The sequence below is a fragment of the Eleginops maclovinus genome, chromosome 4, assembly GCF_036324505.1.
Source record: "Eleginops maclovinus isolate JMC-PN-2008 ecotype Puerto Natales chromosome 4, JC_Emac_rtc_rv5, whole genome shotgun sequence".
NCBI lineage: Eukaryota > Metazoa > Chordata > Actinopteri > Perciformes > Eleginopidae > Eleginops > Eleginops maclovinus.
The window spans coordinates 15,977,439-16,005,258 of record NC_086352.1 but is presented as its reverse complement, the minus strand read 5'-3'; the positions used below and the strand labels follow the sequence as shown (position 1 = coordinate 16,005,258).

At 40.9% G+C, this 27,820-nt stretch overlaps 1 protein-coding gene across 1 annotated transcript; it reads left to right on the top strand.

Moving 5' to 3' along the window:
• The first annotated feature begins 171 nt into the window (after window positions 1-171).
• prtga (protogenin homolog a (Gallus gallus)) lies at window positions 172-27,820 on the top strand. Its single transcript, XM_063880975.1, has 19 exons — window positions 172-238; window positions 2,517-2,819; window positions 10,881-11,025; window positions 11,175-11,308; window positions 11,526-11,822; window positions 11,917-12,076; window positions 12,429-12,676; window positions 13,948-14,112; window positions 15,126-15,431; window positions 16,631-16,819; window positions 22,264-22,359; window positions 22,750-22,936; window positions 23,668-23,795; window positions 23,904-24,074; window positions 25,766-25,939; window positions 26,078-26,201; window positions 26,290-26,431; window positions 26,709-26,822; window positions 27,398-27,820. Exons 1-19 carry the CDS (start codon window positions 172-174, stop codon window positions 27,818-27,820), a joined length of 3,573 nt encoding a protein of 1,190 aa, XP_063737045.1.

Below are 27,820 nucleotides of genomic sequence, written 5' to 3'. Positions count from 1 at the left end.
GTCAGTCTGTCGGAGAGACGTGATGAATCGAGAGGTGTCCATGATCCCAGAGGAGGGGAACTCCTCTCCTGCTGCTCTCCGCTCGGGTCCTCCTGCTCAGTATCAGCGCAGCTCATCTGCAGGAAACAACTATGAGAGAGTAGCTAGCATGCAAAGACAATTCATGTATTAATGGCGCCTATCAAAGGGAAATTATATCAGCGGTTGCTGTTCTTGGTCGTTTTTCTTCCAATCTCAGGTAAGAAGCGTTTTCGATTTAATTCTGATGGAGTTAAACACTATCACACTCTGACTGTGTATAGCCCATGTTTGACTGTGGAGCCTCAACAGGAGCTGACCTGCAGACCTTTTATGTGACATTTAACTGACTAACGTTAAAACCCTTTTTAATTTAACTGGAGGAAGTACTGAGATCACATATTTGACTGTTAATGTTACTTTACACCACACTCGGTTTGCTTGACTGACTGCAACTGAGAGTTTTATCACCAAAACCAGTCACATCAGAAGACAGAGTAACTGGAAATGCATCAGGTTATCTAGATTAACCGGTTTGACAGTTACTGCTTTCTAATAACTCAACGTTAGGTGATTTATGTAAACGACCGTTTTCATATCCAGCTGACAATGTGTTGTGGTTTAGATCATTCAACTGTCAGGTAACTTTAAAACTCAGCTGTTATTTCAGCCTAACGTGCTGAGATACCTTTAATCAGAGGTGGAAGTACTCAGATCATGTTCTTAAGTAAAAGTATGGTAACAGAATGTAGGAATACTCTTTTCCAAGTAAAAGTGTTAGGATCAAAATATACTTAAAGTACCCAAAGTAAAACTACTCATTCTGCAGATTGGCCCATTTCAGAATTACGGAAGAGGATTAGGGCCACATGAAAACATTTTTTTTTTGGGATGTCAGAATTCGGACTTTTTTCTCAGAATTCTGACATCCCCCCAAAAATGTTGGCCCTAATCCTCTTCCGTACAGAATAATATAATCAAAGTTTTGATTACTTTGTATGATGAAGAGTAGCGTGTGAATTTACTCCAGATGTAACTAAAGTATTATTCAAGTGTTGATTATCTTTCACATCATCAATCCAAATCTGCAAAGTAAGGAATTAGATAAATGTGGTGGAGTAAAATACAGAAATTAAGCGGGGTAGAAATACAAAGTAGCAAAACATTCAATACTTGAGAAAAGTACCTTATAATTGTACTTAAGTACAGCATTTGAGTCAATCTACTTACTTACTTACTTTAACCACAGCTTTTAATAAAAAGTTTAAAACATCAAGCTATACAAATATTTATACTGTTACTCAAATGAAAGTAAAGTATTATTTCATAAAATGTAGCCTACTGTACTCTACTGTATCACATTTACTCGGACCTGTCACAGCATTATGTTATTAATTATTCTGTCGAAGAGTATGAGTAAGAATGTATTCAAGACATATGTGAGAGTAGTTTAATGTTGAAGTTTGCCAATGTGAAGCCAATTGAACACACTTTGTATACTGTATTCTTATGTAAACAGTAGCCTAACTATAAGTTTCAGAATACTTGAAGTGGAATAAAAATGACAAGCACTCCTTCTTAAATCTGCTCTTAGCTACAGCTATATATGAAAGATAGTATTAAGGGGATTAACATGCTGTGGATATCCCCAAAACTGCCATCTGTATCGATCCTATTGATGTTTAAAAATGAGTAGTATTAGCTGGGTTATATTGTTAAGTATACAGAGTGTTTAGTTACAGTGTGACTCTTTGATCTTCTAAGGATTATCCAATTACAGAGCTGAAATAAGAGCTCAGCAGTGTGTCAGTCCAACAAAGAGCAAATGCTAATGCAAAATCAATGGACATCATATCAGCCTTAAAGTTGGTATTGGCGATATATGGCTCAGTGAAGTCACATACTGTGGCCCTGCTTCAAAAGAGATGATGATTCTGAAGAAAATGTTGCAGGTTGTATGAGTTGATTGTGAAAAACCTGCATTCAGTTGATCTATTGAAGCATAGCATGTTACACGTTACACATTGTCTCTCTACAAAGGTCCCATTAATGAAACATTACATAAAGCTCATGCTGAGTTTTCAGTAATAGGTTTCCTGTGTAAACCAAAGAGAGTAATGGGATCAAACAGTTTCACCTTCAGCTAGTGACTTTATGAGCTGTAAGTGATTGGATTAAAGTGGTGCAGAAAGAAAGCTACAATGTGATTTACTGTGTAGAGGACAGTAGCCTGCACGCCTCTCACATGTGATATTTCAGCTAATAGCAGGGTGTTTTAAGTAGTGCCGCCCTTGTATGCAACTGAGACCATAAACACTGATAATACCCATCCAAAGGAAGCTGAGCCACAACTTCCTTTACTGAGTATGAAGTCTTTAAAGTCCCGTAAGGCCTGAATTTAGCTCACTGTTTCAATGCCTTAAATGTTTTAACTGAACTTCTGTTGGTGCTGTTCCCATCGTTCCCATCTCATTTGCTTGTTCTCTCTCCTTATACAGGTGTTTTATGCTTTAGTGAGTTATTTTTCATCAAGGAGCCCCACGATGTTACTGCCATGCGGAAAGAAGCTGTTATTTTGGACTGTCAGGCGCATGGAGAGTCACCCATCGACGTCAGATGGCTCAAGAACGGAGTAAAAGTGGTGGACAATGAACGGGTGTACAGGCTCTCCAATGGCTCCCTTTTTATTTCCGAGGTGGAAAGCAGAAGAGGAGACAAATCAGATGAAGGGCTCTATCAGTGCCTTGCTCAGAACAATTATGGCGCAATCCTGAGCCAGAAAGCCCGTCTAACAATCGCAAGTGAGTATCATGCTGGGGTCACCATCGAAACATAACAGTGTGATGGACAACTTGAATCATAATCAGGCATGTCATGTCTGGTACTCTGGCTATTTTCTTATGCTGCTCAGCGTTGCAATAAAGGCAGCTTTGGTAGGAGCAGTGGAGGAAGAGGGACAAAAGTCTTCAAAGTTAGACCCCAAAATAGATGCTGTGGAAGGGATGTATGCCTATTGGTGTGGTAATGAAGGAGCAGCAAATTTGAAAGGTCAGGATCTGTCCAGGATACCGACTCTCCACTGCTAAAGAGCAGATGACCCCTATTCAGAGGCCGGGCTTTCATGTTATTGCCCCCTGATCGCTTGAGGAATTGTTCTTTTGGAATGCTTTCTCCTCCAGTGCTGTGCAAGTTGGCCTGGGATTTTAAAGGGGGAGTAGAGAAGCTTGAGGCCGAGTTGGTCTTTTTGGACATTATATCCCCTCCTCCCACACCATGGGACACGCATCTTGCCTTGCCACTTTTTTTTGCAGCATGTGTGGTTATCTTTTTACGCCCATCCAATGCAGAATGCATATTTACCATTGCTGGGATGTGGATTTAGGCAGAAATGAATGAGGCTAAAAATAGCTTGACATGGGATAATAGTCCTTGTCTCTCCGTGTGTGTCAATAGTGGAAGATTATTATACTTCAAAACTAATTCCTCCTCACTCTTGAGGTCCAAAAAGTTATTGTTGAGTTGAAGAACAATAACTGATGATTATTATTCTTACTAATATATAATTATTAGAAAGGTTTGCTCTCATGTTAGAATACAATGTTTCCCTCTTTATAACATTATCAGCAATAATGTAATAGTTGTTATGAACTTTGGTTTAATGGGGTGCAATTAAGAGTGAGTCATTAAACAGTTGTTGAATTATAAAGCCAGTTAACGTGAATTATTTGAAGTTGTTCCAGACTAGATGTGATGCTCTTTGGTAGATATTCCAGTTATAAGTGAAATATGTTCTGGTACTTAAAGGAACACATCGTTTGTTAATTAATTGAGTGGTGTATCTGCTTTATAGTATAACGTTGAGTAGTAATAAAGGCTGGCAGTAAGCTTTACTAGTTTGTTTTAAAATGACACTTTGACCAGCTTGAGGGTCTATCTGGAAGCTCATAAAATTTGCACATACCTGAGAAACGCTCAGTTGAAGGACACAGAGGTAGCAGGGGGGGCTGTTGTGTGTTGTGTTTGAGTGGTTTGCCAACACACATATGCACACACACACACAAATGTGATTTGCCATTTCCCAGTACCACCGAGTGTCTAAATGACCAAACTTTATTGCAGGTCTTACAAGGTCAGTAGGGGCTGCAGGATTTGCACACTATTGTTTTCTGCCTCACTACTCGGGTGAAAGAATGTAAAGCTTTTCACTCGGACCGTTTTTTTCCCACATTGCCTTCATGCTTGCTAAAGAAAAGGGATTCATCTGGACATGAATCAGCTGGACATGTTCACCACTAAAAGGCGTATTACATAAATTGTATAATTTAACATCCAAGACTGATTCTAAGTTTACAGTTTGATTGAGAAGTCAGGGTGGCTATCCTCATGAAACAGCATGACTCTATTTTATGAACTGCCTTTTTGTCTTGCCCTAAAAGGATTTTGGCAACATGTGGTTACTTGTCTTTGATCTATCATAGCTGTACATGAAATTGAGTTCATTATGAACATTTTGATCCAGCTGTCAGGTGGTCCTAATCACATGTTAATTCGTCACCTGAAGGATGGATGGTGTAACATGTGGGTCAGCCTTGATACCTCCTTTCCAGAGCCGACCAAACGTCCCTTTTTGTCGATATTGATGCTACCATTTCCATTTAAATAGCTTAGTTCTTTTTGAGATGTGGTTAAAATGACAATGTTTCATGATAACATGGGTGAGCTTTTAATTCTTTGCTCCTATGCCGAAGCTATGGACCTGCCAGTTGTTCTTTGAGGAATGTGATGGTGATGGAGGGTAACCTTAAACATTCGGTTTGCTAAAGCACAAAGGTGAGAAGGGATTTGGACTCGATGAAAAGGAATGTGACACATGAGCCTCACCATGTGACTTTTGTCAATAGACTTTAGATTGATGGGGATTTTAGCAGAGATTGCCTCCCGAGTTAGCTTCCTTTTTTTAGCCTCTTGTACCACGTGATCACAGGTACACAAAGGGTGTAAAAACTGAGGAAAACGTCAGATTTCTCATTAAGTTTTGCAGGTACTTCTTATTGTAGCCCCCATATTGGTTTGAACTAGGCACTATGAGATAGTGAAAACTGTCCTGAGGTGTCAGGTTTCAGGTATGCATTGCAGTCTGGATGGTTTAAGACCAGTCCGTAATGGTTATGCTCTGTTGTACTCTGGCATTATTGATGCGGTAAAGTCTTGGGACAAAATACCAATTCCAGGAGCGGATGAAATTGAGGGCATTCGGGTAACCTTGTGCAAAGTAGGCTTGGTGCCTGTCTTGAAGGATGGCTTAAATAACAAGTGTGTTGCGTTCTCACTGATCGAGTCCATTTATTTTGGATAACTATACTGATTTTAACTTGTCATTACCCACAAAAAGTGTCTTATGCATTTGTTGCAAACATAATAAAATGGTAGGCAAAAAGGTAAAGTTCATCCCAAAATCCAAAATGCATATCACTTTCTCTCGAATATTATGGAAAAGATGGGACTTGGTTTGTAGTGTTTAAGCCCCCCCTTTTAACCATATCACTGTAAGAGAGGCTCATGCTCAATCAAGGGTGAGTATTGGGTAGCAGGAAGAAAAAATACCCTGAATTAAACTGCTCACTAGATGGAATGTCTTAGGTAACCCGGCCAAGGTATTTAAAATGTGTGCTTTGCTGGTCGCCTTTGTTGTGCTTGATGAATAAAAAGTAACCTAATCAAACATTTATTTAGTGGTGACCACGTAATGTGAAACTGTCATCCAGAGGTATCTGTTTCAGGGATGTACTGATTCAACTTTTATCTCCAGCAGAATAAATGCCATTGCCTTTAAATGGATTGAGCTTTGGTGTGATTGTTTCCAGCTCTGGCAGGGTGTAAGGTCACTCTCAAAAATAAATTAACTTTATTCATGTTTTAAACTGAGCTTTTCACTCTGCTTAAACAGTTGCTTATGTACAAAGTGTGTTTAAACTTAATGATGTTTCCATAGGAAGCCGGGCCAGGACCACAGCATTATTTTTGGTTGCTAAGGAATGTTTCTGACAAGCACTGGCTCGGCCCAATTAGAAACCCCCATAAGACGAAAGCAAACCTTGCAAGTGTTAAGTGTGGTGTGAATGCATTAAATGGCCTGAAGTGAGACAACTCTCTGCCTGGAATCTTGTTTTTCTCCTCTGCTGGACACGAAAGGTTACCATGGTTCCCCTGAACGGCAGGCCCAGGGGTCAAAGGTTTCGTTAAATTGTTCAATAGATGGAGGGCAGTGCGACAGAGCACAGAACTTAAATCTTTCCTATAATAAAGTGGGATGCTCATAGTTTTATCATTTGCTGCACAGTCGTTAGTGCCACAATCAGTGGGTTTACTTTATTTCTCTGTCATGTTATACACAACTTTTATTTTCCTGTCTTAACCTTTTTTTTCTGATTCACCATGGAAAAGTATTCCAGTGTGGTTAAAAAAAGACTGTAGCTTTTTACGGATTGACTTCTTCAGTTCCGTGTTATGGCACAGAGATTAAAGACAATGCAGCCACTGTTTGTGGTGAGTGGAGGGCTGCTGTTGAATGATTGGAAAACTTTGTAGCAGAGATAAGGGGTTGGAGGAGGGGGATGAATGCTCCTTCCCAACACCGCTCCCCCACCACCCGCCCGGTGCTTTCAGAGGTCACGCCGCTCATGGGAATAGTTCTTTGTTTAGCCAGGCCAGTGGTCACTTGACTGTCCTGCAGCCTGTGTAGCAGCAGCACATCTGCCAGCCAGCGAGTGATTGATTTGTTGGCTTTTTCAGCTTTGAATTCCTCTCCTTCTTGCTTATCAGCCTCCTTTTTTTTAAAGCCTTTTATTAATCTTCACTGGGGTCATGGAACATTTTAAAGGGCTCATCACTCAATTAGATGGAGTTTTTTTCAGTAAAGGTGTGGGAAGATTAAATGTAGAATGAATTATTTTGGTCTAACCATGTGTTGCGCACTCCATAGGAAAAGTACTCTCAAATCTTTTTGCGGTTGCTTTGTGATTCAGTGGAGGTTTTTCCAAGACCTCCTGATGCTTAAAGCTATCAATCTAGCATGCACCCTGCAGGATGAAGAGAAGATGATCAATTTTAATGTCTCTCCCTAAAAGATTGGACTCTGGAGTGGGGTTAGGTTGGGGATGGTAAGGGGCCAGCACAACCATCCACATAGCTGAACATAGCAACACTGAAGCTGCTTCTGTCATCATGTATTGGTACATGGAAAAACCAGATTGAAGTAAACGTTGAAGTACATTTTTTGGATTATTAGAAAGTTGAATAATTATTTTGGATTTTCTCAAGATTGTTTCTGAAGTGAAGTTTGGATTTGACCAAACTGCTTTTATCCTTGTTTGACAATTTCATTATGATATCTTGTCCTTGCACCACAGTGTCTCTGCAGAGTGTGTTCCATACCTGAGCCATAGGAAATATAAAGTGCATATTGTTTATATTGTATTGCCACATTGCCACGCACACTTTTAATTATAATGGCCTCAGTATAGGCAAACAAATCCAAAACACAAGCTTGTTCTCCCATATGCTTGTGTTGTTGGAAATCAAAGAATATTGTATATATTTTTGGTTTAAATGAAGAGATACATTGACTTTCAAGATTAGCAATTAGCAAAAAATCACAAAGTAATTATCGCATATGCAGGTAGACTATGATGTGCTGAGGCCTGGCTTAGAAACTGACCGCAGTAACCAGAGGAGAGAGAGGGCTGAACTAATTCCTGGTATTTGTAAGGGAACCTTTGTTTGGGCCTGACCTGTACACTGACCTTCAGTTTGTTGAGCTGCTGGCATCAGCAGACCCATCTGTTGCAGGCTGAAGTGAAGCAAATACATGTTCAGGTTGGGACTGTAGGGAGAACATTCCGTAATAAAGACTCATGTTTGTATACATCTTTAGCTTTGAATTCAGACCTCTGGACATCACTGTCACTTTACAACAAGCACGCGGTTAGTTTTATCACTGTTATTCAACATGCAACAACTGGACCACATATATAGTTTTATTTGTTGTAGTTGCTAAACTGGGACATGTCATCGATACAGCAGAAAAGGAATTACATAACAGCATTTAAAACGTTGCAGCTGGAGGAGGAACTCAGAGATTTATAGGCGTTGGTGGGGCAGGAGAGCTGGTTTGGGGTGTTCATGTAGGCCTCTGTGTTGGTGCTAGCCAGGATTTGTGGAGGTCAGAGGTGAGAGGTGAGATTGCTGGGAAGTCAGAACTGTTTCTTCATGCTTTTGGGTTATAGGCTGAGGAATTTATTGTCCTAGTCTTGTTGGCTTAATCTATTTATGGCAAACATTTGGTGGAATAAAGGAACCTAGGCACATTGAAAGTGAAACACATAATTGTGGTTTTTATTATAGCACACATTTTAAGTAAATTCCGTATTAGATGTTAACATTGCAAACATCATCGTTCAAAGCAGGTCACCCCCCCGTATCAGCCTGGAGTGCACTGTTCAATGCTGGACCATCCCTACCAGTTATAGATTTTCCTCCTTCTCTTAGTAGTTTATCAATAATCAATAATCGTCCTGCAGCTTGTCAATCCAGTAGGGAGGCAGAGGATCACTGCAGCTCATCTCTCATGCCCTGCAGTCATATCACTTCAGCACATTAATGGCATTTTTGTTAGAGCCTGCATTAGCACTGGGGGTGGGAGAGGGTGAGCATGTGATGGAGGGGGGTTTGAATGCCTCTCCCTGCTTCTGTCCTCACATCAAACAACCAGAGTGGAGCTAATAGGGCCAACAGCTCAGGACTAATTTGATTAAATGTGTCTATAGCAAAAGGATCCGATCCTGTTGACAGTTTGGCGGTCCTTTACATTCATGTCGGCTGAAAGCCACCATGAAATACAATACTACGACTAACTAACCTTTACATTTGAAAATAATCAGAAATAAAAATGAGTCTTCGTAACTTTCTCCCAGCAACTGAAACTTTCTCCCTTCCCAAAACGAACTGCTCTACTCCACAAGTGTCAGCTGGATTTGAAGCCAAGTCATAATTCACTGAATGTCAGTCATAGTTCTCCTGCTGTTTAGCACCATGACACCTGGCAACACAGCTTACATGCAGCCATCCATCATGGCCCTCGTAGACACTGCCGTGTGTTTATGGCAGTGGAAGGAAACCTTCTAGACTTTTTTCTCGAAAGCACAGGTTTCCAGAGCAGAGTTGTGCATGTCTCTTTAGAAAATGAAACTAATAAGGATGTTGGATACCCAACCATGCTGAAGAGTTCATGTTTTTTACATTTGTTTCGTGGTTAGTTCCTCACTTAGGATATTATTTGATACACATTTAAGGATATGTCTATTATTTATATGTTGGTGCCTTGCAGCATATTGAAAACTTTGTAGCAGAAAACAACCATTTTGCATTTCTTGGGGATTGTTTTTTCACACTGAATAGCTGTCAGATGTTTCTGTGTGTTGATGGCTCACTGCAGCAGAAGAAGCTTTAGAAGTGTTCACAGAGGTCACAGTGTGTTTATTTATCCATTACTTGACAGGAGATAGTTTCATCCCGAGAGCAGCCCAGCAGTTTTGCATCTTGAAACACACCTACTGAAATTACAAATTATGTTGTTTAGCAGAACATCCAACAGCGTTTTCTCTGGTCCATTGGAGGAATCATTTACAGTCTATTGATTTGTCTGCACCATGAATTACTTGATATATTATGATGAATGGGATGTGAGCATGCTGTGATGCCTGCTGTTTTCTGTTCATTTCAGTACTTTCACAAACAGCAGTGCAATTGATTTATTTTAACAAATGATTGACCTCAGGCTTCTAAAGCTTTTTGAGCAAATAAGGGGACGGTACAGTGATCCTAATGGCTTTCAGGACTTTTGTGGCCCAGGAGGAACCACTGTCAAAGAGTATTCATTTACAAAAAAGGGTTAAAAACAACTTCAATCATTATAAAAATACATACACTGCTCTTGGCTGGTTCAGCATAGAAGGACTTATTGTAATTCATGTTGGGCCTCCTTTGATGCTGCTCAGCTGGTGGCTGACAACAGCTCAGTTTCAGAGAAACTCTATCCTCGCAGGATGTAGCTGTTCCACTCCAGTCATCACCTTCCTGCAGCACTCAGCAGGTCTGTAGCTTTAGGTCATCATCTCTCTGTTTTCTGACATCCAGTGGATCGGACTGAGATGGATGGATGTCTGAAACACATCAATACGTTTCTAAACAGATCAATTATAAGTTATTAATCATCCTTTAGATTGATCTTGGTGAGCCGGTCACAAGCACTATATTACTGTTTAATTGTAGGCTCAATTTAATATGCATAGAAGAAATATTAATAGGGATTTAACTTCCCCTCCTGTAATCTGGCCTTGATGATTCTTCGCTGAGTTTCTCTTTACCCCTAACATAGTGGGCAGTCGTGTCAGGCTTCTGACTGGTGTCAAGTCTCGGATGATTTGTTATGTGCTTTAGTTTTATGTCAAAGCACGATTTGTGGAAACGCATGGAGTGAAATGCAACACCAGCTTTCACAACACCTCAAGGGAATATAGTTTGCTTTGACCTTTTCTAGGAAAGCTTCCATGTAGGCTAAGAGATAAAAACATGACAACTCTCTTAGTTGCACAGAAGAAATGCAGCGTAAAAGAATTTTGTGTCTGTAGAAATTGGGCAATATATTTCTTATTGCGATATAGCAAATGTTCAACCTGAAGAGAACTGAAGAGAAAGGAAGTTGTGCTACTTCACTCAAACTGAGAGACAGTGCCATCTCATTCTGACACATGAGATAAAGGATAAAACATTAAAGCTGTCTCTTGTTGCGCTGTCTGCTGCAGGTATCTCAGCTTTTGCAATCCAGCCGACGTCTATCATGGTGACTGAAGGCTCAGTCGCCAGGTTTGCCTGCAAAATCAGCGCCCACCCTCCTTCCATCATCACTTGGGAGTTCAATCGGGTAACGTTACCCCTTGCCACAGAAAGGTAAGCACTGTTTTCAGTTTCATACTTTATGTTATGCCATTTTACTGTACAGTTTTATTTACATTAAATATGATCTGTGACCATTTTCATCCATTATGAGTTATTATGAATGTTTGGAGTGTAATTTCTCCATGCTTTATCCTATCCAGAATTACTGTCCTGCCCAGTGGTGTGCTTCAGATCCACGGGGTGCACCGGACAGATGCTGGAAACTATCGGTGCATCGCCACCAACATCGCCAGCCGCCGGCGAAGCACAGAGGCCACCCTCACTGTCACCCCAGGTCTGTCAGCCAAAAACAATTATTTGAGTTAAATATGATATAAAACTGAGAAAACATGGGTTTTTTTTGCCTCTCAAGCAGTTGTGGTAAATGTGTTTCTTGACAGGCTTTTTTATCCACCAAGGGTCAGCACAGAGAGAGCATTTTCCCTTGAATCTGTGATCCCGATCACATCAGATCACATTCTCTAAAGCTGCTTTCCCCCCTCTCCCTGCAGCTCCCAGGCCCCAGCTTCCCCAGAGGCCGCGCATTATCGTCGGGCCACAGAACATTTCAGTGTTGCTGCATCAGAATGCTATCCTGGAGTGCATGGCTATTGGCAATCCCCGACCCATCATCTCCTGGAGCCGAGCGGACAGCAAGTCTATTGACGTTTACAACACCAAAGTGTTGGGAAATGGCAACCTCATCATAACAGACATCAAGCCCCAGCATGGAGGCATCTATATGTGCAGAGCAACAACTCCCGGCACGCGGAACTTCACAGTCGCTTCAGCCAACATCACCGTGTTAGGTAAAGACAGGCTGCAGTTTTGCTGTATATCTTTTTTGATTTTTTTATTGAACATTTTGAGTTAAAATGTTAAATATATATTCTTCTTCTAAAGCGCCACCTTCCTTGGTTGAGTGGCCGGAGAGCCTGACCCGTCCACGAGCCGGCACCGCCCGCTTTGTGTGTCAAGCTGAAGGAGTTCCAACGCCTCAAATCACTTGGTTCAAGAACGGAGAGAAAGTTCACTCTAATGGTCGAATGAAGATGTATAACAGGTGACGCCTCCTTCCGTTTCAGGGATCCCCCATTTATATTCAAACATGTTCGCGTCTGTATTCACAGAGATAATGAAAACAGGAACCCAGACTCATTTTACCATAAAATGCTCATTTAACAGTCTTTGTTGTTCAGTTTAAAGCAATGTAAATAAATAATGCACTACTGTCCCTACAGTAGAAAGGAAACTGAATAATTTACAGCAGGGCAAAAAGGTTTTAGGTGGTATAGTTATTCAACTTACAGCACTTGTTAAAGGTAATTATAGAATGATAACACCCTGCGAAAGAAGCTTCAGGATACGACCATCTGTATGCATAATCTTAATCTGTGTGTGTCTGTGTCCCATAGCAAACTGGTGATCAACCAGATCATCCCTGAGGACGATGCCATTTATCAGTGCCAGGCAGAGAACGATCAGGGGTCGGTCCTCTCCATGGCCAGGCTCATCGTGGTGATGTCTGAAGATCGGCCGAGTGCTCCTAGGAATATCCAAGCTGACACCGTGTCGAGCTCTGCTATCCTTCTGGCGTGGGACCGGCCTCAGTACAATGCAGATAAAGTTATTGCTTACTCTGTGCACTACATGAAGGCTGAAGGTGAGTGGTGTGCAAACAAACAAGAGACAACAGGAATTGCCTTTGCAATGTCTTTTTGTCACACAGGGATTTTATCTCTATAGGACCGTTACTGTTGCAGTTTAACACTTCCTGTCTGGGAAATATATTGTGGGACCTGTCCGATTTTTATTAACACTATGTTGGTGGGAAGAGGTAAAAGGAAGAAAAAAAGAAATCTCTGTTTCTAGAATAAAGCTGAACAACTGCATTTTCTTGAGAAACAGGAGCATTCTTCTATGGACTGAAGCCCTGTGGAGTTTCAAGATGTAAGGTCCCTTCGTTTTGGCTGACAAAATGCAGGATGCACACACAACTATTCATTAAAGCACAAGGGTTGTAGTGTGGAAGCAGAAAAGCCTTAATGCCTTTCAGCCTTCCTGGGAACTCTTGCTGTGGACAACAAGAGTCACATTCAAACAATGCAACATTTGGGAATTGAAAAATCAGCTTGCTCATTCAAGCACTACACTTAATTATAATGGCCCTGACTTCCATTAGGGAGGGGATATGTACAGAAAAGAACACCTGCTGGATTCTGTTGGGGATAATGAGGTCAACATAAAAAGAACAAGTTGTACAAATTCCCTCCATTTTATTCTTGAATAACTGGCATCCGTCTGGAATTTTCTGCACTTGATTTAGATTTAGTGACACAATCTTCTTGGTCCCGGTCACAAAGAATGGCTGTTCATTGACATTGACAGAGTATGTGACAGTATGCTCTGCACCTGAGGTGGCAGAGAGAGAACCCCAGCACTAAATGGAAGCTCTTATGAAAGGAGGAACTAATTAGCCCCTGTGATGAAGTGTCCAAAAGTGTGTATTCTGTGAGGACCGTTGGAGGGAGTGAATTGGACAGGAAGGCAGGCTTTGTTACACTTTTCCGAGGGGCTTAGTGGGGCATTCCGAATACGGAGAAAACATTTTTTGTTTACCGCTCAAGTACCTTGTTTACGAAGTCAGAAATCAGACCTCGTATTTTTTACCCAGGCCTCAAACACATCTTTGTATGAATTAGCTAATCTGCTTTAATTGAATAGATATTCCAGAATAGGTCATTTATAAAAACTGCTACAAGTAAACATTGAAATGAATGTTAAAAAACTGCTGCAGGCAGTGAAGACTTTTGATATAAGGTATTTTGTAATGGCATGATTAGGATTTTATTCAATACCAACAACAGCTGTTTAAAAAATGGATTGTGTTTAGTGTGATATAAGACTCCTTTAACGATGTTATCATTTGTTCAGGATTAAACAACGAGGAATATCAAGTTGTGATTGGAAACGATACAACACGCTACATGATTGATGACCTGGAGCCAGCTCGCAACTACACTTTCTACGTGGTGGCCTACATGCCTATGGGAGCAAGCCGCATGTCGGACAACGTGTTCCAGCACACACTCGAGGACGGTGAGGCATACACTCAGTGAAGGTCACAAGCATTAGGACAGTGAATACCGATCAGAAGTAAGACATATATGGAGAGTGAGGGGGACAGATAAAGGACAAATTGCCATTATCGATCTACAGTGGGAGCTCAGAGGATGTTTGTTTATAACATATTGTCGGAGCTGTAAATGAGTTTGCTCATTGATCTTGGGGCAAACTAATTATTTGAAGAGTGTGTGTACATGTATGTGTGTGTGTGTGTGTGTGTGCCTACTTACACAAGCTTATATTCCTGTTTATGTCCAATGCCTCTTGAGGGATTTTGATTTCCATGCACACCTCATTTGTTCATGACCTTTGAGTCGAAGGCTGCCCTGTGTCTGTTCTACATGACTGAAGTTATTAAATGATATTACACAGCAGGCGGGGCAAGCTGGGTGTCCCCTCAAATAGGTTTTAAACATGCAAGATCCTTTGTAACAGATCTCTTGTGTAAATGTTACTTAAAATGATCTTGTATCACATTCTGAAATGATTCAAGAGTGGTTTGATCACAGACTGTAGCCACCGCGACTTGCTCTGTCTTGCAGTTTTAGAGTTAGTTTGTATTAGGGTGAGCTATATGCATAAAATACTGTATTGGTCATTTTATAATGCTATATATAGGAAACAGGTTCATTTCTGGAACATTGGTTGGAATAACGCCATGAAACAGCCCTGCATTATTTCTGCAAGATTGACCAGAACGGCCAAATTCAATCAGACACATTATTTTTTTATCGATGAACAGAATTATATTGTCTTTGGTTTCACTGTATACCTGGGGGAGGCCGCTGAATACATATGGTTACAACAGCTCATTCAAGATTGATCTAGTGTGTTTGGTAAAAGCTGTAGCCACTGAACCCCATCTCCAATGAAGCCTATTCCTCTCAAGCCATGGCAATGCTTCAGAAGAAACAGCTATTCAAAGCATGAGGGAGGACTTCTGTTTTTTCTTTTGGTCCTAACATCCCTGTCTTGTCGGTCCACAGTTCCCCTCCGCGCTCCTGAGCTCAGCCTCACCAGCCGCAGTCCCATGGACATCCAGGTGTCTTGGCAGCCGCTTCCAGACAAGCTGAGTCGTGGCCGAGTCTCAGCCTACCGCTTGTCCTATCGCACCAGTGCTGAGAGCACGGTCTCACAGTTGGAGCTACCTGGAGAGAAGACGCAGCATCTCCTGGAGAACCTGCAGCCTGACACTATCTACCTGCTGCGTATCGCTGCTGCCACCAGCATTGGGTGGGGGGAGCAGTCAGTCTGGACGTCTCACCGCACTCCGAAGCTATCGAGTGCTCGAGGTAACACATTTCTGCCAAACAGCCTTCATGGTTAAGATCTGTTGTGATATCAAGGATTTCAAACATACAGGCAGAACATGGATTGACATCATTATAAATGATCATTGAACAATTCTCTTCTGCTTATATGTTGAGTTCGGCCCAAAATCAAAGGGACATTTTCTTTCTCTTACCTGAAATGCTATTTTTAAATCATTGTTTTTGGTGTGAGTTTCCAAATGCTAGAGATATCAGAACTAGAGATCATTATCAATATAATGGAACAAGTTCGCATTCGGGTTTTAGTGCTAAAATTGTCAAAATATAAATTCTATTTTCTTTCAGAAATCATTATGTGGTTACTTCAGATAGTCAAGAGACATTGTTAAGAGCAGTTCATGATGATACTCACCTTCTCATGAATAAACACTTGTACTCGTTGGTGTGTTGTTTAGTTGAAAGAAAATAGCAACTCTCAAAACAATGTAAATTGATAACTGGCTCCACAGATAACAGGAAAAATCTATATTTCGGAGTGTTCCTTTAAACCTTAAGACTGAATTAAGAGTTGTTTTTGTTAAGGCCTTGCGTTTGTTACTCTGTGACCTTTGCCCTGCACTGTCAGTAGCATTGGAAGGGTTTCAGTCATGGGTCATAAAGGAGCGACTCAGGTCTCTGGGTGGGACACAGTACATGGCTGTTTAGAGGAACATCTGAAGGTTTGCGGTGGGGGACGGGAGGATTTGTTTTTCCTGCCCTTCTCTTTTGCTCTCTGTCTCCAGTCCCAAAGACTTCTATTGGTAAACTCCATTCCCCTCATTCCTAAAATAAAAGCGTGTGAAATGACTCCCCTGACTGCTCATTGGGTTGTCTCTGGTCTGCATTGAGTGTGAAACAGCTGTTAACACATCAGATGGTAGTTTCACTTTTCAATGAATACTCCTGTCAGGAACTCCCTTGCACTTCACATAAACATTGAAAAACAACTCTGTGAAGAGATTCACATTTTCCAGGAACACGTTCCTGTTTTCTGAAAAGCTTCAGCGATAAGATGCACCTAGCAGAACAATGTTTATGAAGCAGATCTGTTTATTTTGATCACTGACTCTTTCTGTTATTATAAACCCAAAGAGATGTTTGTGAATGCTTTCTTGGTTTCTTAGGACTGTTATTAACCACATATCTGAATCTAAATGTTTTTTTCTTTATCTCCTCGGTAGTTCCCATGGCTCCTGAGCTGCATTTAGAGCCTTTAAACTGCACCACTATCTTGGCCCGCTGGCAGCTGTCTCCCAGGAACTCAGCTAGTGTTCAGGGCTTCAAACTCTTCTACCAAGAGGAGAGCCAGCCAGAGAGGGCACCGGTTCAGCTTCGCGCCTTGGATAATACTTACACCATCGGAGGCCTTGGTGAGTTTTTGGTTCAGATCATTTTAGTTACCTGCTGCCAATGTGGTACCTGGCATCAGTGCTGACACTCACAAACCATTTCATTTTCAATTAAGCTGCCAATTAGTGTGGAAATACCTACAATTTGTCCAAAATGATGTCTTTAAAAGTCTTTGTTGTTTTTTCAGTCAAAAACCCAAATATATTCAGCTTAATATGATGTAAAACAGAGAAAAGAAGGGCATCTATCTCCATAATTGGGAGGCAAAAATAAAATTGTACTGACAAAATAATAATTATACTAGAAAGCTATTTTCATAACAGTTGGGGATAAGACGTGTTATTATTGTAGTTATAGATTATAGTTGGTCATTAGGGAGCTAAAGTAAAACACTTTACATCTCAGAATATGTGACGCCATGTGACACTTTTTAATAAAAATATTTCTTAACGGTCATTTAAAGGGGTTTAAGCTCACAAAAGCTCCGGTTAAATAGTTTGTGATGGTTTAACAAGCAGCAGTAGCATCTATTGAGCTTATAAGTGATTAATTGGCCAAAGTCTTGTACTGTGTAGAAGAGAACCGTGAAACAGAACAGCTCCACATCCCACTTCCATGACCTCCCAACCTCTGTGCTGGACTTTAGTGTCTCTTCAGCAGCTGCTGGATGGTGTTTTGGACATATCACAGCTCTTTTGGCCTTAAGGTCAGATTCACTTTGGCTTTTTTTGTTTGAGAGAGGAGAGGGGGCTCAGGCCAATGCAGTGGACAACTGACCATCTGTGGCGAGAGGGGTCAACCAGGTGGTCAGCAGCTGACTTGTAAATCAGGAAGCTCGCTGCTTGAACAGGATCAGAAAGAAAGAAAGATGAGGAGGCACTAAAAAAGACTTTAGGTGTTAACTCTCACCGCTGCAGGCATTTAGTTAGTTAGATATTTCATGTAATGGGTTAAACACCAAAATTATAAAAACTAGAATACACCCACAATGAACCTCGACTCCTTTTTCTTCTACTATTGATAATGACATTAATGACTAATGAACACTAATACTGATATAATGAGAATAACTTACCCTACTAAATATAAACACCTGGGATGCAGGTTTGATAATGGATCATTTTGAGAAAGAAAGAAAATCTGAGGGTAGGAATCCTCTAATTTCCTCTATAAGTTTTGCTTATTAAATGTCGTAATATTTGTTATTATTTTCACAATTGTTTTATTAACGTGTATTCTTTGGGAAAGATCTGCAGCTCTTAAAAGGTCTCCTAGTTCTCTTTATTCCATCATCATACTGTTCTTTGAATGTTTCAAAGTGCTAGGAGGAAGATGAAGCTGATAAATATAAAGGGTTAGGGTTAGGGTTAACAAAATTAGCAACACCAAAAAGAGAGCTTAATGTGAATAAAAAGAATCATCTTTTTGTTCCTCTTCGATAAAGGAGCTTTGCAGGACTGCTGTGTTGAAGAGAGGAAAGCTGTTTGTGGAGGCAGATTTATTATGTGTTTTATGACTGCTGTGAGCAGTTGCTGGAGGAGCATTGACATCAAAGACTCTCATTGTGTTTGGCTTTGAGAACCACAAAGATAGTTTATTAGCTTAGACCTAAAGGAAATGCAGCCTCTCACCGATCGAGCTGTAGGCCAAACAATGAGCATGTCGTGTGAGCTTACTATCTTGCAGTTCTGAGATTTCTTTCTCATGAATTAGTTGTTGGACTGTGCACTAGCATGTGACCTCCTGTGTGGCAACACATCCTCAATCAGAAAACCCCGAAGAGCTGTAAGGAACCCTACTAAACGGCTTTAACACTTTACACCAATCATTTCTTCCTTCTTAAAGACATTCCTTTTTAAAATGTTTAATATTTTTGAAGCTGCAGCATAAGACATGCAATAGACACTTTTTTAATTGCTTAATAATATTCAAATTTTATTCAAATTACATTAATGACCAGGCTTTAAGATTTGAACCTACAGACGATCGAATAAAAGAGTCCATATGTTTTGTCCTTGAGACAACAAAATGCTGACTGTAGAGATTTCTCAGCAAGGGATTTACAAATTAAATCTGCTTGTACTGTAAAGGACATTTCCTATATTCCAGCAGTGGACATGCCTTTTTTGCCAATAACATTGATTTCCGAGCTGTCAGCTATGGATGCTGCAGACTGAGCTCTGTGTACAGCCGCAGAAGAACATGCTTCAATGCTAGCTGGCTGTAAATTATCACTTATGACCAATCCAGATGATTGAAAGCACACCCTGAGAGACAGGAATGTGTTGAGGCTCTAGTTGGGTATAAATGACATGGGGATGTGACCTTTCCTCGCGTGTGTATTCTCTGCTTGGCTCAAGAGAAGAACATTTAGCCGACTTGTAGTCGAGGCTTAAATACCTCTCATACCTGTTGGCACCAGGCAGCGCTGTGTGCACAACTGTAGATATATCTCTTAGCTGCAGGCCATCTTCAATTCCTTCTATTAGACACAAGGCAAAGCGGGCTTAGTATGATTATCTTACCGGTAACTAGACTTGTATGCTGACCATCCTTCTAAAAGGTCATTTTGTGCTTAACTTGTGTGTGACAGTAGTTGATTTGTGTGAGTAAGGGCAAAAGAGAGAAGGGGAGGACAGAGAGGGAGATGATAGATGCTGGTGTGAGGGTTCATGCAGGAGTTGACATTTATGGCCCCTGTTCAGGCCTTGCCTGGGGGGCCTTTCGCAGGGCAGAACAAAAACTTCAGGGGCCAACAGGATCTGCATTTTGGCTGTTAAAAAAGGGGGGTGACCACAAATGGCTGAAATATGCCCTTTAATACAAACAGCATAATTTATGGGAGTGAGGCCATGTGAGATTTATCCCAGTGGGGCGGTCGGAAAAATGTCTTCTCTCAAGGAATGGCAACTCGAGCAGAATGCCGCACTCTAACAATTAAATGTGAGGCAATGAATTATAGTTTGTAATCCGGATTCACTGCTTAACAGGTAGAGCGGAAACAATAGGTAGATGAATTGAAAACGAATTAGCCTTAATTTTCATTGCAAAGTTTTGATTTACATTTTTTAATGCAGCAAGAATACCAAACATGGCTATGTACATGTTTTAAAATGTGATAGTTTTCTGCTTGTCTGTGTTTTATGTCTGTGTAAATTAAATATTATTATGTTTAGAAAATTCAAGATATTTGAATTAAATAATTAGTGGTGAACTTTAGACATTAGACAAACAAAACGATTAATGAAAACTACGGGCAACAGATTAATCATTAAGGCAAATACGCGTTAGTTACTGCCTTAATATCAGGATTTTTGAGAAAAGCACAGAATGTTTAATTAATAATGACAACTATTTTGCTATCTGTGGTAAAGATGATATTCAGTGGGTGAGATCATACAAACTTTATGGTAGGAGCTTCAGGTGTCAGCTCCATTGCAAGTGAACGACAAACATGTCCTCTGAGTTTTCTCTTATCAGGACTCTGTGTCATCACCTATGAAGTGGCATTTTATTTTGACTCCTGGTGTCCCCCTGGTTTTCCACTCACTTCCTCTGCTTGACCCTCCCCCCTCAGAGAGAGCCCTGTCACCCCTCCTTTTGCAGGATTTAGCTTGCCCAGATTCCATGTCAAAGGTCGTGGCCCAGATGTCACAGCTTCCCCCCTTGTGGAGCTACTCTCTCGCATAATTACGGCAGGGCCATTGTACTGTGGGGCTGGGTAGAGGTGCATACTATGTGCATGCTTCTCTTTAGAGGTGGACACTGAGGCATAACAAACAGGGCGCAAAACTAGGGATGATATTGTACAAAAAAGCCTGGGCCTCCTGGTTGTGTTTATCTCTTGCATTAAGTAAAAAAGTAATCAACAGAAAGGATTTTCAGTTCAAATCAGTGTTGGTATCATGTAATTCTTCCAGAAATTCAATATGGATTTCATGATTGGTGATTTAAGTGTTAATATTTGTATGCTACTCCTAATTGTCATTGCATATAGCAAAATAGTTTTCAGGAGGAAGAGAAAAAAGGAGGCTCCTCTCATATTGCACACACCCGTGACCTCAGATTCTTTCAGAGTTTAATCTCGGCCTGACCTGCTGGCCCTGGTCTGGCTCCAGTGAAGCTCCTCAGGGCTGCATGGGGGTAGCACGACTCCACCCCTCCTAAACTTCTCTTACCTCCATGGACACACATTCATCTCCTGTGGTCTCATGTGCCTCCTCTCAAGACCCTCTAAATGTTTAATACAGAAATAGACGTTTGTTTTAGTGAGAGACAGGAGGCAAGATACACTACAATACACTGTTGCCCATAAAGTTGATCAGTTGTTCAGACACATTTCTCTTTTTATTCCTATTTAATTTTCTCTGTTGATCACTAAAGTTTTGAGAAGATATAGACTTTATCTATCAAGAACAAATCACATCATTTCACAAGTTAGTTACAACTTTACTTATGGGCAATAGTGTATGTCTTTATGGGCTAAGTTAATACACAGAGACAAGTAGGAACACAAGATTAAAGTAATTTGAATTTCTTCTGAGCGAAAGCATACATCAGACATCACAATGACAAGAACACCAGGCGTTCCCACTGTTACCTATTTCAAACTTCCTAGCAAACATATAAGACTTCAGGTCAGAAAATGCTCTGAATATGTTTTTCAGCAAATATTTTAAATAAAACAATATTCCAAACTGTAATCAAACATTTGTGAAACGATAATTAGAGAGGCAGGGGTTCACTGTGCTTTTATTTTACATATATGACTCACAATATCAATATTACATGCAAAAATTCAAATTAGACCCTGCTAATTATTCTTTTAGGGGTAAGAGGGACATTTGGTCAGATGGCTTTTGTTCCACGCAGGCTCTTCAGGGTCACCGAGGCCTGAAACTGTTGTTGACCGTCAGCAAAGTCCTTCCCAGGGGATTTTGTCCGTCGATTTGACCCCCAAATTCTGGACCTGAATAGGAGTGGCCACTGACCACTGACCAGCAGGCCTGACTGGGGCCGAGAAAAGCCTTTCTGATTTTATCAAAAGACTTGGGGGTGACAGGGTGATGGATAGTAGAGCTCTTCTGTTCTGCTGCCCTGAGCCCTGCAGAAGCTGACCAAAGGACTCACGGCGCTGAGCATCTGTCGCACTGCCCTCACCTCTGGTTCCCACCACACCATTAGACCCGAAAACCTCACTGACCCCACACCCACACAGCCCAGGCCTCTTTCATGTATCACCCTGCTTCCGGTTAGCTGTACGAATCACGTTGTCCACCGCCTTGGTGTTGTGGTCCATGGTGAATAATGAAGTGTTGTTGAGAATAAATATCTGTGGATGTTTCCTGAAGTCCTGATCTAAGACTGCACATAGACTGATAAGCAAAACGTTGGGTGTTTTTTTACTTTTCTGTGATTGTTATGATTATTAACACTTTTTTTCCCTTTCTTTTTCTTAATACAGATCCAAGGAAGAAGTACCATGTTAAGCTTCTGGCTTATAATTTTGTCGGAGAGGGCTATCAGGCAGACCAGACTGTCAGCACCACTGGATGTGTCTGTAAGTCCAAAAAGTGTGACAGTAGCATTAGATTGCAATGAAGGACCTTTGTACTGTATGTAAACAACAAAAAAAATAGGGAGGGATGGGTATTAATATTCTGATGAAAATAAAAAGAAATATTATTCTCTAAGGTTAAAGTGTTTAAACCATAAGAAACCTATTTTTTAAAATACAAAACAAAACTTGGTTCTGTCTCAGACTATAACGTCATACATTTGCATTTGTCTAACGACTGAAATGTTGGAAATTATTTACGTTTTTTTCCCTGAATACTTACCCATCCCCACTGTATGCAATCTACAATGCCCTTTATATGCCGTCATAGAAGCATGATAGTGTCTCTTCTATTACAACATAAAATAACATTACTCTCAATGCATCGCTTAGCTGTCAGAGATCGCCTGGTGCCACCTCCACCTCCTCCGCACAACGTGCACACTAAGACCAACAGCTCCAGCTCTGTGTTTCTGCGCTGGGGTCGACCAGCCTTCACCTCCAGCCAAGCCATCAACTACACCATCCGCTGCAACCCAGTAGGCCTGCAGAATGCCTCCCTGGTGCTCTACCTGCAGACGTAAGAATTCACTCATGTTTCTGTGTGGTTGGTCGATTTAAATGTATGATGAGATGACTCATGCTGCAGTTCTGATTTTATCTTAACACCTTATAGTCAATAATGTGTCATACCACAACCTCAGCTGTATCATGTCAGAAACACTTAAAACTTAACAACATAAATATTTGTTCACACTTGTTAGGGAGAGTGTTTTGTCTCTCAGTGGTGTCTTTTCCCATACTGTCAGCACAGCTCCATACCGCCATCTGCTGGACAAGAGCTTTTATTATCAGAGTATTTGAACACAGTAAACCTGATGACATTTGTAGACTATTGTGATTTACAACATAATAAAATACACATATCTGGGAAAGTTATTACATATTTGTTATTATCTGTTTATGGCGTGATCAAAGTACAGTCCGTTAGACGCTTATAGGAGTGTCACCAATGAAACCCATTAAATCCACAATGCTTGAACCCATGTCTATTGAAGCACAAAATTGTGTATTATGTCATATATGGTTTTAATTTTAGAGATGTAGCTTTAATATTTTAGGTTTTTTTTACTATTTCCCAACAGATAGAAACATTTTCGCATTTTTGCCATATGGGGCTCATCCAATTTAATGTTATAAAGTGATAATAAATAATTGAATGACAATTATTTGAACATCAGAGAAATGTATTTTCAAAAGTGTGTGTTAGCGTAAGTGTTAAAAGCCTCTGGTTTCCTTCTTTTCCTGCAGGAGTGAGCAGAACCTCCTGGTGCCCGATCTGGAGCCCAACACCAAGTATGAATTTGCCATCCGCCTTCACATTGACCAGTTGTCCAGCCCCTGGAGCCCTGTGGTCTACCAGAGCACTTTACCTGACGGTGAGCGCAAAAATGATCAAACATTTCAATCCTATTTATTATACCTTGGAGTTTGTTGCTGCTGCTGCATGGTATTGTTGTTTGACCTTGCTCCTTACACCCACACAGCTCCCACTCTGCCTCCTTCCAATGTCAAAGTGACGCTGATAGAAGAGGACACAGCGCTGGTTTCATGGAAACCCCCAGATGAACCCAATGTAGCTGCAACACATTACACCATCCTGTACGCCTCCAGAAACGCCTGGTTAGCCGGGGAATGGCAAGTGCTGCAGAGAGAAGGTAAGGATTAGTGTAGTGATAGCTGTGGAGAGAGGTTATACATGTGTGCAGAGGAGGGGGGACCACAAAGACTTCCTCCTGTCCCCCACAAATGATCCACTGGAAATCAGTAACTCATTTGATCCTCCAGTCTTTGCCAGGACAGGTTAGGCTCAATGCTTTTGTCTTACTGATAAAAGACCAGTTTGTTGGTTTAATGTGATTACAACAAAGACTCTGATTTACCTTTTTTACTAACCCGTTTAACACAAAGTCTATTTTGAACCGCTGAGGCTGAGGTTACTTCAAGGTGCACCATAGTCTGTATGGACCCAGACCCATAACTGATCTAAATTCAAATTAAATTCAATTGAAATGCATACAGTTTAAAGGTGCGTCTCTATTTACCCGACGCATCTTTTCCAGCCTTTTGATCTCATTGAAAAAACGCAATGCAACAGTATAACGGTTATCTGAGAGACATGTTTGTGTTTGAATTAAGGCTCATATTAGTAAAGTGGAATGTATAGTTTCTGTAATCCAGCAAAATTGTGTCAAGCATACATGTATGGGTTGACAGAGATATAACCTGTTCATAGAAACAGGATGCATGTTTTATAAGATTAAAACATTAAAGTTAATGTAAAAAGTTTAGAACAAAACATAGAATAATAGAATCATACATTCACTATGTTTGCGGCAACCAAAAACGAAAAGTGAGAACTCTTTGTAAAGCAACCAATCCACTCAGTTTCAGGCACTATAAAGCTGTCGCTGTATCTGATGTGTGAGGCAGTTTAGGTGTCTTTTAAGGCAGACCTCAGGAAACAAAAAAAATAGACACACACACAATTCCCTTTGCCTCTAGTGAAGGGGTCAAAAGTGAAGCCGTTGACAAAGCCTCCAGCTCAGCCCAGCCCCCCCCATCACCTCAAACTGAACCCCCACCCCCTGTGTTGCCTCTGATGGGACCCTGGTGGTGCTGGATAAGGGAATGTGTATAGCCCTGACCCCCTGCTCTTCTCTCACATAGCACCTCTCAGCCATCAGGATTGTTTTTGTGTTTGTCTTTCACTGCAGCACAAAGTCCTGTTGTTCTCTGCTGACTGAATCAGGCATCTGCACGTATCTTGATAGTAACATATTGGAAAAACAGATAATCAATATCCTTTTCAAAATAACTTGTTTAAATACATTTAGACATTTAAGGAATAGTTACACATATGGGGAATTGAAATGTGGTTTCTTTACTTTCTGCGGTTTGTCGGTTACATTTGTCTGATAGCTTAAGGTGCTTTTCAGATTACACATTTTCAGACCTTTCCTGTCCAGAAAAAACTATTCTTCTTCCAATTATCATAAAAAAACTGTTATCTTGCATCAAATAGAAAATGCATCCTCACAGTGTTGAACATTTTAACAAAGATATTAGTAAGGTGGACCTGAGAACTTCTTCCCCCACTGTGTGTGAGTGGCATCAATATTCTTGTCTTTCTCTGGTCAAGAAAGCAAATAAACACATTGTTAACCTATTCCTCTGAGTATAACCATGAAATAAAGTTACCTCAACCCATTTGTGTTTTTAAAAAATAACAATTTTCCTATTTAAATGAGCAATAAACACAAGTTAATAGGATTAAAAAGTAGAAATCTCCTTTTTCAACGATATATTCAAAATGTGCAGTTAAACACCAGTTAAATCTCACCAACAGGAACCATCACCATGGCCCTGCTGGAGAAATTGAAGCCTGGCCAGATTTACTTTGTGAAAGTTTCTGCCTCCAACAACATGGGCGATGGTCCGTTCTCTCAGACTGTGGAGCTGAAGGTCCTAGCAGATCTCTCTTTGGGTCATGATCTCTCTCGTGGCAACATACACTCCACTGGTAATTATTTTCAGCATCAGAGAGAGAAAATCCCTTCAGATCTTTTCTTCCTTTCATAGAACGTATAATCAAATATCTGTCAGATTGCAATTTGGGAAATGATTGGTGATTTGATGACATTCCCTTTAACTTTGACAGCCTTTTCTGATGGTTTCTACCACCTGGACCAAAAGTCAATGACAGGAATCACTGTGGGAATCTGCATCGCTCTCATCTGCATCATCATCTGTGCATTCATCATCGTCTGCAGAGGCAAAAACAGGTACTTAGTATGTCCAAACACACATTGTTGACCAGCAAAAGCCCAGTGTGTCCCCTGTTTGTAATGACATTGTGTTTTTTTCCTCCAGGAAATTCTCAGCTTTTAAAGCGTACAGAGAAGGTGTTAGCACATCTACCTCGGCTGCAGGACAGCTGGGCTCTGAGGGACAAGCTGAGAGCTCTGATGTGAGCGTGCCAATGCTGAGTCCAAACCACTTCATTGATGCCAAGGTACTTCAAACTTAGCACAGTATAAAACACGCTCACTGCAAGGCTAGAAAACCTTTGGATTTAGTATTTTCGGGCCTGGAGCAGTTTTGGAGATACATTTTCGGGAAACATAAAAATATTTGTAAGGATATTATGAATTATGAGGACCTGATGATATAAAATATAGTTGCAAGAGTATCACTATATCATATTCATTTTACAGTACAGTACTGGATATGGCTCATGCTTTTTCAAACTTACTATACTTACCAAGTTTACTTATATTTTTCACTTTTAGGGTGGAACAAATCTCATTATTAATTCTCTCGGCCCTGTTCAGCCAAGCACTGAGAAGAAAGAGAAATGGTTTTCCTTCAGCAGTAATGCGAAAAAGGACAGTGAAGCACAACAGGTAAGATTAAAAAGAGGACTCCTGCTTGGTTCATTTTCATTAGCAACTTGCACATTTGTAGCCAAATCAATACCAACAATGTAATGCTTACCAGTGTTTGTACATTACAATTAGCATATTGTTAAAAAGAAATCAGACCCAAACCTCAGCCTAAACCTAAACAGTGCTATTTGATTATTTGTCATTGTTTTGGGTAACAGTCAGCCCAGGATTTAGCGTCACTTAAGTCAGGTTAATGTCTCTATTCATTATGTTTGTTTTTGTTTTGTCAGATAATAGTGAACATTTCCATTCCACTTTCTAAATGACCAAGGATGAAGTCTTCAAATGTCTAGTTTTGTCAGTGCAGAACCCCTGTTTAATATGGCATGAAACAGAGAACTCTCATATTTGAGAGGCTGAAAACTGAAGTTTATGCCATTTTGCATGAAAGACAACTTTTGATGAATTGATAGACTAAATAATTGTAAATTATTTTAGTTTTAATTGCCGTATAGATTAGTAAACTTGTTGTTGCAGCTCTACAACAGAGCCATAGACACTCAGACTGAAACAACTTTTCCTCTGTAATGCAGAATGTGAGACCCTGCCCCGCCTCCTACCAGCCCGGCTCCACAGTGTTGACCTATGAAGAGGAGCTGAACATGTCTCCAGATCAGCCCGCCGCCATGCAGGCAATGCTCTGGCGTCCCAGTGACTCAGAGGGCTCCTCCAGCAGCGAGGGCAGCCATGCGACCGGCGACTCAGGTCGTTACTCTCACGACGAGACAGAGATGACCAACCTCTCGTCCGGTGCTAGCAGCAGCCGCCAGTCTCTGTCAGGAGAGGACAGCGGAGGCTCGGAGTGCAGCGCAAAAGAGTCAGACGAGATGGTGGAGGAAAATCTGACTGACCTGAAGTTAACAGAGTCTGTCGACAATGGCTGCTGTCACCATGAAGCAAAGAACAGCTCTCAGGATGCACTTTCTCTCCAGGTGTGTGTGCATGAGTGTGTGTGA